Genomic DNA, 16,130 nt, shown 5'->3' on the forward strand with positions numbered 1-16,130 from the left:
AGTGATCCCTGAGCAGAGTCTGGAGTAAGCCCTGAGCACTACCAGGGTGGCCCAAACAACCCCAGAATAACTTTGGATAAATACCTTAATAATATCATTTCCTGGGCTGGAGCAACAGCATAGAGGGCAGGGCATTTGCCTTGCATGTGGTCGACCCGGGTTCAATTCCCAGCATCCCATATGGTCCCCTGAGCACCACCAGGAGTAATTCCTGGGTGCATGAGCCAGGAGTAACCCCTGTGCAATGCCAGGTATGACCCAAAAAGCAAAAAAAAAAAAAAAAAAAAAAAAAACAAACCTAAAAACAAAAAACAAAAAAACAAAAAAAAACAATTCCTGGAGGGAAACCACCAGATAGAAAGAGTTCTAATAAGGAAGCGTCCCCCAAATTAGAAACAGAACTAAGCTACAATAATTATGTTCATTTGCCTTTTCTTTTTTAGAATCCATTCAACTTCAAAAAGCAGTCACATTAGGAAAAATCAAGGCTATCTAGGCAATTTTCCCATTCACAGGAAACAAAAAAAGTTTTCAGTTTTGGTTTAATTTTAAAAGTTCTTAAAGGGTCAGAGCAATAGTACAGTGGGTACAGTACTTGCCTTGCATGTGACCAATTCCTGGCATCCCATATGGTCTCTGAAGACTCACCAGGAATGATCCCTGAGTGCAGGCCAGGAGTTAAGCCCTGAGCACTGCAAGGTATTAAAATAAATAAATAAAACAAAAGCTCTTAAAAAAAAAAATCGGCCCAGTAATAGTACAGAGGGTAAGGCATTTTCCTTGCATGTACCTGACCAGAGTTCGATCCTGACACCCTATATGATCCCTGAGCGCAGAGCTGGAGTAAGGCCTGGATACAGCTAGCTGGGTGTGCCCCTTCAGAAAAAAATTTAAAAAAGGACCAGTGAAATAGACAGCAGATAAGGTGTCTGCCTCTAATGCAGCCAAACCAGGTTTGATCCCTGCCTCAGCACAGCCAAGAGTGATACCTGAACACAGAAGTACAGAGACAGAAGTAAGCCCTGAGCACCCCAGGTGTGCTTGAATAACAACAAACCCAATAGATCCTAAACTCTTTTTACAAAAAAAGTGAAGTGAGAGCCCAGGGATTGTTCAGTGGTAAAGCATCTGCCTCACAAGTGTGAGGCTTCAGGTCTGATTCCCAGCACTGCAGCACACTTGCCATGTGTGATCATTATTGCACTGCCATTCGGGACCACTGACACCACAACTGTGTGAGACCACTGCAATAAAGGCATACAGTAACTGAAGCCAAGTGTGCAACTTCTGTGAACCTGTGGGTGAGCAAAACAACTGTGTAACTTCAGGTCATCACAACAACAAAGAATATTGGAACATATACCTTGCACAGGCACCTCCCAGCATTTAAGTCTAAAGCTAAAGAAGCAAAAATAGCCCCTCCAGCTGACAGTCATACAGATACGGGGTCAGAGTTACAGCTGGAAAAAAAGAGACGTGTGTTGGTTCCCTCTGAGCACTATTTATCCAAGAAGCCCACAGAGATGATGGCCATCAGAGTAGGTGGGTTTGTGAAAGTTCCCATGCTAACCATTTTTAGGCATTTTTAGGCATTATTCCATAAAGCAAGAAGATAATTTTAGGCAAGAGAATTAACAGCTTTTAAAAACTAGAAAATACAATGTTAAGTTTATGTAAGTCCAAGGAAAATTCTTATACTCACCCCAAAATGCAGAATTTAAATTTCATTAAGAAAAAAAAGATAAACAGAAACTGAGTTCAACTCAATATTCACATCAAAAGAAGTAATTTGGTTTTAATACTCCCCCAAAATTTTATTGTATTCTGACTTTTTATTTCAGACCTACAGCAAAATGAGGAACAAAGAACAGAAAGTTGTCCAAAAAATATAATTAAGTAACTTTAATAAAAACTAAAAGCCTCTTACCTGAGCATGAAAATTGGACATAGTTGTAGTCTCTATATCCTTCTTTCCCAATATCTCCATTTTCACTGGTGAATTGGGAAAATTAAATGAGAAGTAGTCTAAAAAGTCAGGTAAGTAAGTAGCTGCCCCGTGAACAATACCCATTACATAGAAAGCTGCAGAGTTTTCATTCTCACTGAATACTAGACCCACAAACTCTTCTGCAAACCTCTCCATCTCCACAGGAGACAGGTTGGAGAGTTCATTGCTGTATGCGTGGATAACTGATGCCCCTCCATTAGGCTGGTGCTCAATATGAATGAGCTGTTTGAACTTCAAAGTGTCCAACCTTTTGAGGTTATTCTGAACCCGTGGCTCTTTCAATGAGACAAATGGAAAATCACTGTTCTCAGGAATTTTGGAATCATAGTTCTTGTTATCCAGAGTATTTCCAATGTAATCCTTTATGTTATCATTTAGGATGCCTTTGGCCTCTTGATCTTCAACATCAGATAGCAATCCTGAGCAGATGGTTTGAATAGATTTGCTGTACATTTTTGGACGCTTCCGTTTTTCATTCTCTTTATGTTTCTTTTTCTTTTTCTTCTTTACCTTTTTAATTTGTAAGTCTTCTACATTTGTTTTTTGTTTCTCCTTCCCACCTGTTGGGAAAAATGTTTTTTGAAACTCTTTATTTGAGTTACTTAAAAGACCATGCTTTAGGAACTGTTTTGTAATAAATAAAGTTTACTCAGAATTAGGTTTAGGTGTGGGGCTCATTATATGCAGCATGTATTCATAATTTGTAAGACATACTTTGGTCAGTTTCTATTTCTATACACAAACATATCACCCTCCAAGGATTACGACAAAGTTACATCTCTAATACACATTCCCACAATTTGAAATGTTGGCAGGTATTCAATCAGTGTGTAATAGAGGAAATGAATGAATTTAGAAAGCATAATCTTCAAGTTTAATATCCAGAAATAAAAAGTTGAATAAAAGTCTGTGTGAATGGTACCCTCAACTTACTTCCACTAATCAATTATCATACTTTAGCTACAATTGTAGAAATTGCATCTAAGTGTCAAGATTTTTACACCAGAAAGGAAGAAAAATATACAAACAGTGTAACAACAACAAACACAGTAATTCCTTCTATAACTTCTTGAAGTTCTTCTTTAGACTGCCACACTTGCTAAAATGACCTATTTTGGGTCCATAAGAGAGAAAAGTTACCAGTGAAGACTCAATAAAGGATTATAAAGGAGATGATAAAATCTGGATCTCGCTAGCGAGCTCAGTAGGATAAGCACATGAGCTGCATGCAGGAGGTCCACGTTCAATTCTTAGTTTCTCTCTCCCTCTCTCTCTCTAACTTCAAATAATACCTCTAAGTCTGTGTCACCGAGGACCTGGATTCAATCCCTTACACCATCTGACCCACTGCACACCCAACACCGTTAGCTATGTCAGATGTGGTCCTGAGGTACCCAAATACTGCTGGACCCCGAGAACCATTGGGATGACCTCCCTGAAAAAAAGGACAAAAGAAAAAGTTATGAGGCATTCACTTATCTATTAATGAGTTTCTATAATGGCAAGTAGATCCTAGACTGAGAAATCTAGAAATTAAAAAAAAAAAAGATTAATACACAGGAGTTACACACCTACAGAGTCTTAAGGCACATACAAACCCTTGACATAATTGTATTATTTCTTTGCAATTTAAAAAAAAAAGGGAACCAGGAAGAAAGCCCAAAGGGCTACTTGTATATATGTTTTGTCTGCCAGAGGTTCAAGTTTCATCTCCAGCACAAGGTCCCAGCACTGCCAGGTCAAGTCCCTGAGCACTGCCAGGTGTGTATAAACTTCCCTTGGGACTCCCACAAAAAGTCAACAGAAAAAGTCAATACTCTCACTAGAAAATAATGCTTTCTAAGATATTTTGAAAAGCCACTAAGCTTATTCGTTGAGAAAAGGCAGTCACTGTTCCATCTGTCACTTTTAAAATCTATCATAAATGAAATCCTGAGTACCACTGGGTGTGGCCTCCAAAAATAAACCCTGTAAGGTTATGGGAGCCCTATCTCCTGATGGATGTACACAGTAGGCCCCAGACACAAATACATACTGGACACAGAAGACATGCTCAACTAGAGAGAGCTAGAAAGAGGCTCAGACACAGAGATAAACAGCAAAAAGATCTAGAAAAAAACTCAGCACAAACATAAAAAGAGCATGTGTTGTTATGATTAATTACAAAAGAAAAAAAGTAGTTAAAAAAAAAATCAGGGACTAGAGCAATAGCACAGCAGGTAGGGCATTTGCCTTGCACGTGGCCGACCCGGGTTTGATTCCCCGCATCCCATATGGTCCCCTGAGCACCACCAGGAGTAATTCCTGAGTACAGAACCAGGAGTAACCCCTGAGCATCGCCGGGTGTAACCCAAAAAGAAAAAACAAACAAACAAACAAAAAAACACACGCTTGCTCTTCAAGCTCATATTCTCCCTTGAACACGTACCTTGCTTGCTCCTTTTTCTGTTTCTTTCTTTCCACCCTGGAGAAGCTTGTGTTCTTACTAGAACATATACTTCTCTCTTTCTCTCCCTTCACATCTAAGTGAATTTCAATAAAAGTTACCTTGTTTCAGCAAAATAAACAAATAAACATCAAGAACTCAATAGCACATGGTCAGCCCCAATTTAATTCACAGCACTGCATCTAGAATCCCAAGCACTCCAGGAGTGATCCCTGAACAAAGAGCCAGGGGTAAGCCCTGAGCACTGCCAGCTGTGGCCCAACACCCATACCCCTGTATCATCAAATAGCAGGTAAGGGGCTTGCCTTGCAGGCGGAGGGCATGGGTCTGATCTTCAACATCCCATATGGCCTCCCAAGCCCGCCAGGAGTGATTCCTGAGTGCAGTGCCAGGAGAAGTCTCTTACCACTGCTGGATGTGCCTTTCCCCACAGGAAAGGGGGTGGGAAATAGGTAATACCCAGAAAAATTGGATCAGACTTTTAAATATATACGTCATGATCTTGGGAGCAGAGGGATAGGTATATTTTAGCTATGCTTTTTGCTGCCTTTGGTCTTTCAGAAGTAACTATGTGTGAGGGTATGTGTGAGCAATATTTTCAATTTTCCTGCATCAGTTATCTACCTGTGATCTTTCATACCCTACCAAAATCTTGGACAGTGCGTTCTCTGACTTACCAAAATATGCTATAATGATACATTATTTTATTTCCCCCCAATACTGCAACCATCGCATCTATATTCTTACAACACATCAATAAACAACAAAGGTGGCTAGAACATAACAGAAATATGCTTAGAATAAGTAGTTGAATTAACATTAGAATAACATTAGATACTAAGAGAATGAGAGCTAAAATAATTTTATTATGTTTCTTTAAACAATTTCCCATAAAGCAATTTTGTCAGTAAAAAATGTTTATATGATCTCAACTTATTATGTACTCCAGCATATATAATTGTATACATGTATATATCTACATTAATATACAGGTATATTAAACTTGACACAGCTTTTACTAAAAACCTAGGAGACTGAAATGGCGTAGAAGTATCTTTTGTTTTCAAAAAGTTAACATCCATTTCAAATGCTAAAGTGCTATCATTAATCAATGCCCATGTATGACAGAGCATACAATACTATTATCAGAAGGAGAAAATTATAAGGAGAAAATAAACATGAAATTCAGAAAGGAAAGAGGAAAATAGAGTAGCAAATAATACACTATTCCACCAAATATATTTCATTATTGCTCCAAGAAACCATTTTAAAAAGAAGAAGCCATTTCCTGTTCACTGGCTCACTTGGGAATCGGCCACACAGGCAGGGCTTTTATAATACTTTTTCCCAAAAGCTAATTCTCGATGCTTACAATGGGGCGGGTATGTTTTCCCAAATGAGGGGCTGGAGCAATAATACATCGGGTATGGTGCTTGCCTTGCCAAACTGGTTCGATCCCCAGCATCCCATACAGTTCCCCGAGCACAGCCCAGAGTAATTCCTGAGTGCAGACAGGAGTAACCCAAACAATGCTGGTGTGACGCAAAGAGAAAACAAATCAACAACACAACAAAACCTCACAAAAAGCCCTTTTTCCCAAATGAACTCTCATTGTCATCAAACTGGTGACAAACTGTCATTGTCATCAAACTGGTGTCCGTTTGAGCAAATTGTTGCTCATCGATTTGCTCAAACGGGCACCAGTAACGTCTCCATTGTGAGACTTTTTGTTACTGTTTTTGGCATATCGAATACGCCACGGGTAGCTTGCCAGGCTCTGCCATACGGGCAAGATACTCTCGGTAACTTGCCGGGCTCTCCAACTATGTTTTATTAATTTAATTATCACTATCAATTGAGGAAATAGTTTTTTGTTGTTAGTTTTCCCTCTCTCCCTCCCTCCCTTTTTGGGTCACACCTGGTGATTCACAGGGGTTACTCCTGGCTCATGCACTCAGAAATTACTCCTACTGGTGCTCAGAGGACCATATAGAATGCTGGGAATCAAAGCCGGGTCGCCCAAGTGCAAGGCAAGCGCCATACCCACTGTGCTGTCACTCCAGTCCAGTTTTCCCTTTTTTAATCAAAAGCTAATATTGCATACATGCTTATAAGTAAGATAATATTCATTTACTGAGTAAACATGGCCAAACACTGTACATGACACTTCCCCCATACTTTACCTCATTAAATCTTCACAATCCTGTAAAGCACTATTTAATTTACTACTATCTCCATTTTTTAGTAAATACATGTTCCATGGTTAAGCCAGTGGTCACCAAATCCTTTCCAAATGTATCTCATTTCTGAACCTCCCTCCATGACCACCACCCACTCTTTGTCATTACAAAATTTCAGTTTAAAAGTCATTGCTTCTCTGGAGCTGGAGCAACAGTACAGCACATGGGGCTTTTGCCATGCACAGAGGCAATTGGGGTTTGGTCCTGCATCCCATATGGTCCCCAGAGCCCTACCACAAGTAATATCTGATGGCACACCCAGGAGTAAGTCCTCAGCACCACCGAGTGTGATCTCAAACCAAACAAAAAACCCTCCTCTACCTGACTACTTCAAAATTAAGGTTCCTGTTTCATATTACTCATTAATCTCTATTTTAGGCTCCCTTATCTCTAAATCCACCTATTTCACATTAAAAATCTGGCAATCAGCTGAGTAAAACAAGAAATTACATTATTATATATTACAATGCATTATAATAAATGACTAGCCATGTCCACCCCCAACTCCCCCCAAAAAGTTGAGAGGCCAAAGAGGCAACTCAAGGGCAGTGTGCATGCTCTGCATGCAGAGGGCGGGAATTCAATCCCTGGCACTGCTAGGAATGACTGCCTGAGCAACTGCCAGAGCCATAAGCAGTTCCGTGGGTACTGGTACCCTCAACTCTCCACCTGACTTTAAAAAAAGGGGAAAAACGGCCATTTAACTAAGCAAACATGGTAGAGTTCAGTAAACATTTCAAGCATTACTGCTTCGCTGCTATAAATAGTGTGATTCAATTAGATTCCTGCCTCAAAGACTTACAATCTAATTAGATGACATAGAACAAATACTGTCAAAAAAAAAAAGAACATAAATCATAAGTATTAAATAGGGACAAGTTTAGGCTCTGACCTATTTATTTCAAGGTACAACAAATTTCCTTGAAAATAAAATTCTGATCATTATAAAAGAAAACTTAAACATTTGCAAACATAACAAAGAAAGCAATGACCTGCTTAATACTTTTTATTTTTTGGGGGGGTCACACCCGGCGATACATAGGGGTTACTCCTGGCTCTTTACTCAGGAATTACCCCTGGCAGTGCTCAGCGGACCATATGGGATGCTGGGATTAGAACCTGGGTCGGCCGTGTGCAAGGCAAACGCCCTACCCGCTGTGCTATAGCTCCAGCCCCAATACTTTTTATTTTTAAATAATGTTAGTCAGTTATTCTGTAGTACATGCAATGTTAGTCTTTTCTTCCTTATACAGACATAAAGTTTATCAACTCATGATTTCAATATGAAATTAAAGCTAATGTGCGTAGATACACAATCTGTGAACTTTCTTCTAAGGTAGCTAATAAATTTACTAGCTATCCAACAAAAACCCTGCTTCTCTGAGTGAATTTAAGACTGTCCTTAATTTTATTCTGCCACAAAATGTCTATGAAAAAGTTCAAATATATTAACAGTATTATTATCCAACCACCTAGACCCCAAATTATCCTTCCAACTCCACTGATCTAGTACAGCAACAGAAAACAATTGAATAATACAGAAGAGAAAAACAAAAAAGGAAACAAAGAAGATGCTCTGAAACATGTAAGAAACATAAAGCAAAGTAGTATTCCTTCTCATCTGGCTTAGAATAAAGTTTTAATATAAACCTACACTACCATATAGCAATTGCCTTCAAATATCTGAGAGCACTTCCTCCACCATCCGATAACGATGAAAGGTGCTTTAGCCTTTATCTCAGATTAACTAAATATGGATTAAAGAATAGTATAACAAATACATTAATTAGATAACCGATTTATAAATAACCTAACCACTTAATGAAGTTTAACCTTTACTACTCTGTTACAATTCACTGAAGAAATGTTGAAGATTAGAACTTTCTGCTATTACGCTTTCTTTTTATAATCTAACTATTAGTGTTCAGCAAAATACAGCACCAATAAAAATGTTTTTGTAAGTCATTAATTATTGCTGAGCAACATAAAACATTACAACTAAAATACCAAATACAGACTTACTTTTCAGCAAAATCTTTACTTCCCCATTCTCTTTCTTGATCTCATTCATTACTTTATGCTTCTTTTTCTCTCTCTCTTTTTCTTTATCTCTCTCTTTAATTTTATCTTTGATTTTATCTGTAAGACAAAAATTAATATTTTAAACCATTTACAATTTAATTTTTCTACATAAAAGTTAATTTCTAGAATTACAATACTCTAAGAAAAGCCAAATGAAACACAAGCATATCTTTCTGTCATCTCAATTCCCCCCCACCCCAATTTAGTGGGGTATACCAAGCAGCGCTCAGAGCTTTCTCTGAATCTATGCTCAGGGAACAACCCATGGTGGGGCTCATGGGTTCATATGTAGGTTCAAATCCAGTAATGGTAACATGCCAGGCAACTGTCTCTACCACTTGTGCTGTATCTCTCTGGCTCATCAACATTTTTTTCCTTCTTTTTTGTTTTTTGAGTGGAGCAAGATTCTTGATTGAATAAAATTTAGACATGGGGCTTGGGGCTGGAGCGATAGCACAGCAGATAGGGCGGGCAGGCCTTGCACGCAGCCGACCAGGGTTTGATTCCCAGCATCCCATATGATCTCCTGAGCACCGCCAGGGGTAATTGCTGAGTGCAGAGCCAGGAGTAACCCCTGTGCATTGCCGGGCATGACCCAAAAAGAAAAAAAAAATTTAGACATGGGGGTGAGAAAAAGAGAATACATGTTCAAGAGAGAACACAGGCTTCTCAGAAGTGGAAAAGCAGGGCGCTGGAGTGATAGCGATAGCACAGCGGGTAGGGCTTTTGCCTTGCACGCGGCCAACCCGGGTTCGATTCCCAGCATCCCATATGGTCCCCTGAGCACCGGCAGGGGTAATTCCTGAGTGCAGAGCCAGGAGTGACCCCTGTGCATCGCCGGGTGTGACCCAGAAAGCAAAAAAAAAAAATAAAAAAAAAAGAAGTGGAAAAGGAGGGAGAGATTTGTGTTCATGGGCGAACACAGGCTTGAAAGAGCAAGCTATCCCATCAACTTTAGGGAAATATTTCCAAAAATCCTTTTATGTATTAAATATATAATATTCATGATACAAACAGCCAAAGGTTTTTATCATATATTTTGTTCTAATAATTATCCTTTTGCATCCTATCAACTAATCTTAGATTACATCAAATCACTTAAAAACACTGGCTAAGGGGCTGGATCGATAGCACAGCGGGTAGGGCGTTTGCCTTGCATGTGGCCAACCCAGGTTCGAATCCCAGCATCCCACATGGTTCTCTGAGCACCGCCAAGGGTAATTCCTGAGTGCAGAGCCAGGAGTAACCCCTGTGCATTGCCGGGTGTGACCCAAAAAGAAAAAAAACTGGCTAAGCTTAATCAAAACAGTCCATTATAATGGGTAAAGTACCTTCTTTGAAATAGGGTATATTTGGACTAATGACATCTTGCTGGAAAAATTATTCAATTTCCTAATCCTGTGGCGGTTGATAGCTTTCTCATAGATTACTACTAAGAACTAAACGGAGAAAGGTATAAAATGTACCCAGAGTGCCATTTCTGTTAGATGTTAATTCCCTTACACTTACACTGTTTGAAAAAGATACCATTGATCTGACTATCTGAAGATACTATAACATTAAAATAAAGTGCATGAAACCAGAAAGATAGTACAGTGGGTAGGCCACTTGCCTCGGACATGGCCAACCCAAGTTTGATCCCCCAACATCCTGTACTATCTCCAAGTCCACAAGCAGTGATCCCTTAGCACAGAGCTAGGAGTAAACCCTAAGCACAGTTGGATAAACAAACATACAATCTAAGTAAATAAAATACAGGGCATAAAAACTCTAGGACAGATTTATCTGAATTCAAAACAGCTGTATTTTCCAGTTTTCAAAGTAATTTAACGTCCTATTTTTGTTTGTTCAATCAAATTATTATGCAGCCAGCAACATAAGATGTAAAGAAGAATTTTAAAACAATAAAATACTCCTTGCCCTTAAAAGGCTTATTATAAATTACCTATTTCACATACCAATAATTCCGGGGTAAAATAAAAACATCTTAGGTGATGGAACAGAGAGACATTATAAAGATAAGGTCTTGGCTAACAGGGCTGCAGCCACAACCCTGGTTAGAATCTAGGCACCACACAGGGTACCCTAAGCATTGAGCACCACTGGGGATGGCCCAAAAGACAAACAGAAAGTCTCAGGTAAGAAGTCTCCAGTTAAGAAGCCCTCATCCAGAATACTCAAGCAGATAATTCCCCAAAATTAAATCTCTGCGCTTAATATACGTATTAAAAGTTTTATCATTAATAACAAAAATACAAATTTAGGACGAGAGAGACAGTATAGGCATTAAGGCATCTGCCCTGCGTGTGGCACTTGCCCTGCATCAGTTCAATCCCAGAACTGCATGTGATCAGAGGCGCACCAAAAAAATCGATCCCTATGGGCTGGAGTGACGGGTAGGGCGTTTGCCTTGTATGTGGCCGACCTGGGTTCGATTCCCAGCATCCCATACGGTCCCCTGAGCACTGCCAGGGATAATTCCCGAGTGCAGAGCCAGGAGTGACCCCTGTACATTGCCCGGTGTGACCCAGAAAGAAAAAAAAAAAACTGATCCCTGAGCACAGAGCCAGGAGTAAGCTCAAGGCAAAGTGGGGCAATACCCACCCACCCCCAAATGCAAGTTCAAACATCACTTTCACCTATCAAACTGAAAAAGTCGTTTTTTAAAAATGTCAATACTCAGGTCAGCTGATAGGACAAAAGATTTAAATCAAATCAGAAGAACTTGTTGCACTTCAGAAGAGTTTACTACTCTTCCCTTTATTTTAAGTACATAAAATCATCTAATGGCTAATATGTTACCCCACATTGCTGAAACTTAGTTACATATATGTTGGTATTTCCAAAGTATGTATTTTAATTAAAAAAAAACACCCTATCATTTAAAAGCACGAATCAGTCATCTAAAATGTCTCTGCATTTCTCTTACCAATTATCCATATTCACTAACCTAAGTGTTAATTTAATTGCTATTAAACTTTTACAACCTTGTTAAATAAAAATTTACATTAGAAAAATAACTTGTTAAGTATACAACTCAGTTTTTGCAAAAACAGATAGCAGCTATATATTCCCATCCAGTACTATATAGCATGCCTGAAGTTTCTTAAACCACAACAAAACTTTAATGCATATATAAAAATACAATATTCTATAAACCAATTAACATTGCAAAACATAATCATTTTCAGAATAATAGTGCAAGTTACTAAAAACATTTTGTTTTGTTTAGGGGCCAATACAAGGTGCTACACATGACACAGTATTCAGAGGCTATACTCCAAACAGTGCTCATGGGACCATGTAGGGCCAGAGATTAAACCCAGGGTCCTACATGCATCCAGTCTTTGGGCTATCTTTCAGGATCCTAAAAAACTTTTTACATTGTACCAGATAATCAAATTCAAGGCTTCACACAGGTAAAGCATATCCTTACAACTGAGTTATATCTGGAGTCAACATCATAATTTTTAAGTGACAAAAAGTTCCCAAGTTTCTGCAATAAAAGCTTATTAATTTCATAACACAAAAAGAGAGTAACAGAATTTGCGTTAGGTAAGATATCAAATATTTCAAGTGAAAATAAACAGAAGGCATAGACATTTTAAGAAAAATATCATAAAATTTAAAAAATGGCATTAGAGGTAATAAGGAGAGTGAGTGACAACATAATTGCAATTACCTCCCACTTCATACTCAAAAACTCCTAGACAAAAAGCCATCTCAGCAAAGACAACTCATTCTACATAGAGTAGAAAAGCATTTTCTCCATCTCTTTCCCTTTGATGTTGCAACGAACAGAGCTCACACTCACTTCAATGCAGTACTTATACATTTTACTTTAATGTTCTTATTTTATTCATTTATTTTGATTTTTGCATCACACACAGCAATGATCAGGAGTTACTTCTGATCCACACTCAAGAATTGCTTCTGGGATTGCGCCATAGCTAGAAGACTGTTTCATGAGTGGAGGGGAGAAGGCAGATGGAATAGAGAAGGGATCACTTCTCTATTGAGAAAATGATGGCTGGAGGAACTAGTAGGAATGGAAGATGTGTGCCGAAAGTAGAGAACGGACCAAATACGATGACTTCTCAGTGTCTGTGTTGCAAGCCATAATGCCCAAAATTAGAGAGAGAGTATGGGGAATATTGTCTGCCACAGAGGCAGGGGGAGGGTAGGAAAGGGGGGGTATACTGGGGATATCGGTGGTGGGGAATGTGCACTGGTGGAGGGATGGGTGTTTGATAATCACGGTGAGATTGTAACCCAAACATGAAAGCTTGTAACTATCTCACGGTGATTCAATAAAATAAGAAAAATTTTTTTAAAAAAAGAATTGCTCCTGGTGGTGCTTGGGGGAACCATATGGCACTGGGTTGTCCTTGCTCCTCCCACAGGGAGCTGTTTATTGAGTTACTCCCACAACAGTGCCCCTGAGGCACACCCAATTCCATCAAGCACCAATAATCTATACTGCTTTTCTCTTTCCTTTAAATGTCACTTGCATGGTTTAGCAATGTCCTTTTTGTATAGACACAGGAAGACAGTTCATGCTATGCTTTGTAACATGGGAGTTAATTGACTCCAAAATATTTACTCCTGGGCATCCATATTACTTGACTTAAGCCTCAGTTGCCCTTAGTTCCTAGCACTCCAAAAGCAGGGTCCTGACAAAGGCACTGGGTGGACCCAGAGCAAGTTGTAAGCTACCATGGCATCAAAAGGGGACAAGCTAAGCGCCCTAAGTATAAGTGAAGAGCACAGTCATGGAACAAGCTGTCATGACCCAAAAAGAAGAAACTGAATAAGGACCCTGCTGGCGTTATGAAAGATTAACCTGGTCTGAGGCCTGTAGTCTGGGATACATAGCGAGATGTCCCCAGGAAGAGCCAACCTTGAAGATTAATATATCTCATATTACTGTGTTCATGCAAAATGACTAGAAATATTATAATAACAAGTAAATTAACTATGATTGTTTAAATGGATTAGTAGCTGAGGAAAGGAGAAAGCAATATACCATAGATGGAATCCTGCCCTTGAGCGGATCTCCTAGTAATCTGGAGTGCTGAACCCTCAAATGAAATTTTGTCCTTGAGTTAATCTCCTAGACATTCCCCGGAAGGAGTGGCTTTACATCTGTTTGTTGCTATGACAATGTTCAACCCCGCCAATGTGTACCCGCACCCTTCATGATTTCTATATAACTAAGCTGTAAGGGATAAGAGGAGGAGAGGACTTTGAGGTCTACAAGGACACTAGAAAGATTAGACTGGAGAGGACTAGGAGGACTACGAGGAGACAGAATGATGGAACTCTGATGACCAGGACTACAACCAAAACTACGACTACAGAAAGGTTCTATCCCCAACACCCAGCATGGTCCTCTAAGCCCACTAGGAGTGATCCCTGCGTGCAGAACCAAGAGTAAGCCACTGGCCACTGTCGACTAAATGTGGCCAAAAAAAACAAAGGGGAAAATAAGGAATATAATCAAATCTGCAAAAATACTGAAGTGGGGACCCTCTGCGCCTAAAGACTTTGACTCAGAGACCTAACACATTAGGGCATCCAGCGCAGCTTCTAATAGCAATGCACTGGAACTGCGAACTGGGCTGCAACTCTGTGCTGCCCAGGGATGGATTTTTCCTCCCCACCCTGTCTTCCTGCACGGAAAACGGCGGCAGCACCCACATGGCAGGCGCCATCTTCTAAGAATCCTAACCCAGAGGTATTTGATTTTTACACTTGGGGCTCCTAGGGACTCATGGGAAGGGGGTGTAACCGGCATACCCTCGGTCCAGATAAATTCGGAGCTGCTGAGAGTGAAGCGGACCCTCTGCGCCTAAAGACTTTGATTCCAGAGACTTCTTACAGCAATGCACTGGGACTGTGAGCTGGACTATGCAATTTCTGGCAGAATTTTCCCTGGACTTTAACATCTATAATTGTCAGCAATGTGAAACGGTTCCTTTTGAACAGGTCTGACTTGGGGGGGAAACCCCAAATAATAACAGTAAGTTTTTGTTGAAATATTGAAGGTTATTAATGTAACAGCCACCTCTGTGGACTGTGAACTAAGCAAAAGTTCCACACCAGCCGAGAAGAGGAAATATCCCTCTTTCCAGGTTGTTTCCCATTTTCAGGGAGAAACGTGGCGTACACCATACTATGAGGCGCGGGAAGGGGGATGAGGGGAAAAAGAAAAAGGAAAAGGAAAAAGGAAAAAAAAAGAGTTATGTACTTGGAGCAGTGGGGCTACATATCTCTTCATTCCCAGCAATGGAAAACTAATTATCAAATGCTTCCTTGGTAGTAGGGCTATCTTTCTTGGGTGGAAACTCCAACAACAATAGTGAGTTTTGTGTTGAAATAGGGAATATAATCAAGGTAAAGAGAAAATGAAGTGAAATTCATTAGTTATACAGTAGGGGGTGTGGGGTGGGGGCGGGGGGTATACTGGGGTTTTTGGTGGTGGAATATGGGCACTGGTGAAGGGATGGGTGTTTGAATACTGTATAACTGAGACATAAACCTGAGAACTTTGTAACTTTCCACATGGTGATTTAATAAAAAGTTAAAAAAAAATACCGAAGTGTCCTAATAGTGAAAAACTATAAAGCTACAACAGAGTCTGAGACTGGAATACACACAGGAACACAGGGTTGGAACTCCAATACAACATGGTACCCCCAGCACCGCTAGGCAAACATCCCCCTCTCAAAAAATAAAACACAATGACTGCAAAACTTCATTAATAAAAAAATAATAATATCCTAAAAAGTAGATAAAAAGAGACAACGATAAGTAGCAGAAAATATGCTGGATCTCAAGAAGTATGGGGGTGGGGAGGGAAGAGAGGGAAAGAGGAGGGGAGCAGAGAGAAAGAGAAATCCAGTACCAAAACCTTTTAGTACAGTGGGTAGGGCATTTCCTTTGCATGTGTTGGACCTGGGTTCAGTCCCCAACATCCCATATGGTTCCCAGAGCACCACCAGGAATAATTTCTGAGAGTAGAGGCAGGAGTAACCCTTGAGCATCCCCAGGCGTGGCCCCAAACACCCCCCACCTCCAAACACATACACACAAGCACACACACCCTTAAAATTTTAAATGAGAAAATAGAGGGCCCACCTCAGTGGCTTAGAATGTCTGCTTTGCAAGCATACGTTTAAATGTCCCATATGCACTAAGGGAGATGCTGTCAGATTTGGGTCTGTGTTAGCAACTGCTCTCTGCAATCTCTGGAGCCACTCTGATTTCCAGCCACAACAGTCAGGTGTACATGAGCACCATAAACAGAGAGGTCTGATGACCCTTCCACCCTATTCCCTGAGCTCTGCATCTA

The 16,130-nt window shown here is 40.0% G+C and overlaps 1 protein-coding gene across 1 annotated transcript in view; it reads right to left on the reverse strand.

Moving 5' to 3' along the window:
- Positions 1-16,130, reverse strand: part of RSBN1L (round spermatid basic protein 1 like) — a 67,909-nt gene that overhangs the window by 24,775 nt on the left and 27,004 nt on the right. Inside the window, exons 2-3 of the mRNA XM_055141083.1 lie at positions 8,717-8,833; positions 1,928-2,568 (exon numbers count right to left, since the gene is read on the reverse strand). Of these exons, the coding sequence (XP_054997058.1) occupies positions 1,928-2,568; positions 8,717-8,833 (758 nt within the window). The remainder of the gene's footprint in view (positions 1-1,927; positions 2,569-8,716; positions 8,834-16,130) is intronic.

Source organism: Sorex araneus, chromosome 1 (assembly GCF_027595985.1).
Source record: "Sorex araneus isolate mSorAra2 chromosome 1, mSorAra2.pri, whole genome shotgun sequence".
Lineage (NCBI taxonomy): Eukaryota > Metazoa > Chordata > Mammalia > Eulipotyphla > Soricidae > Sorex > Sorex araneus.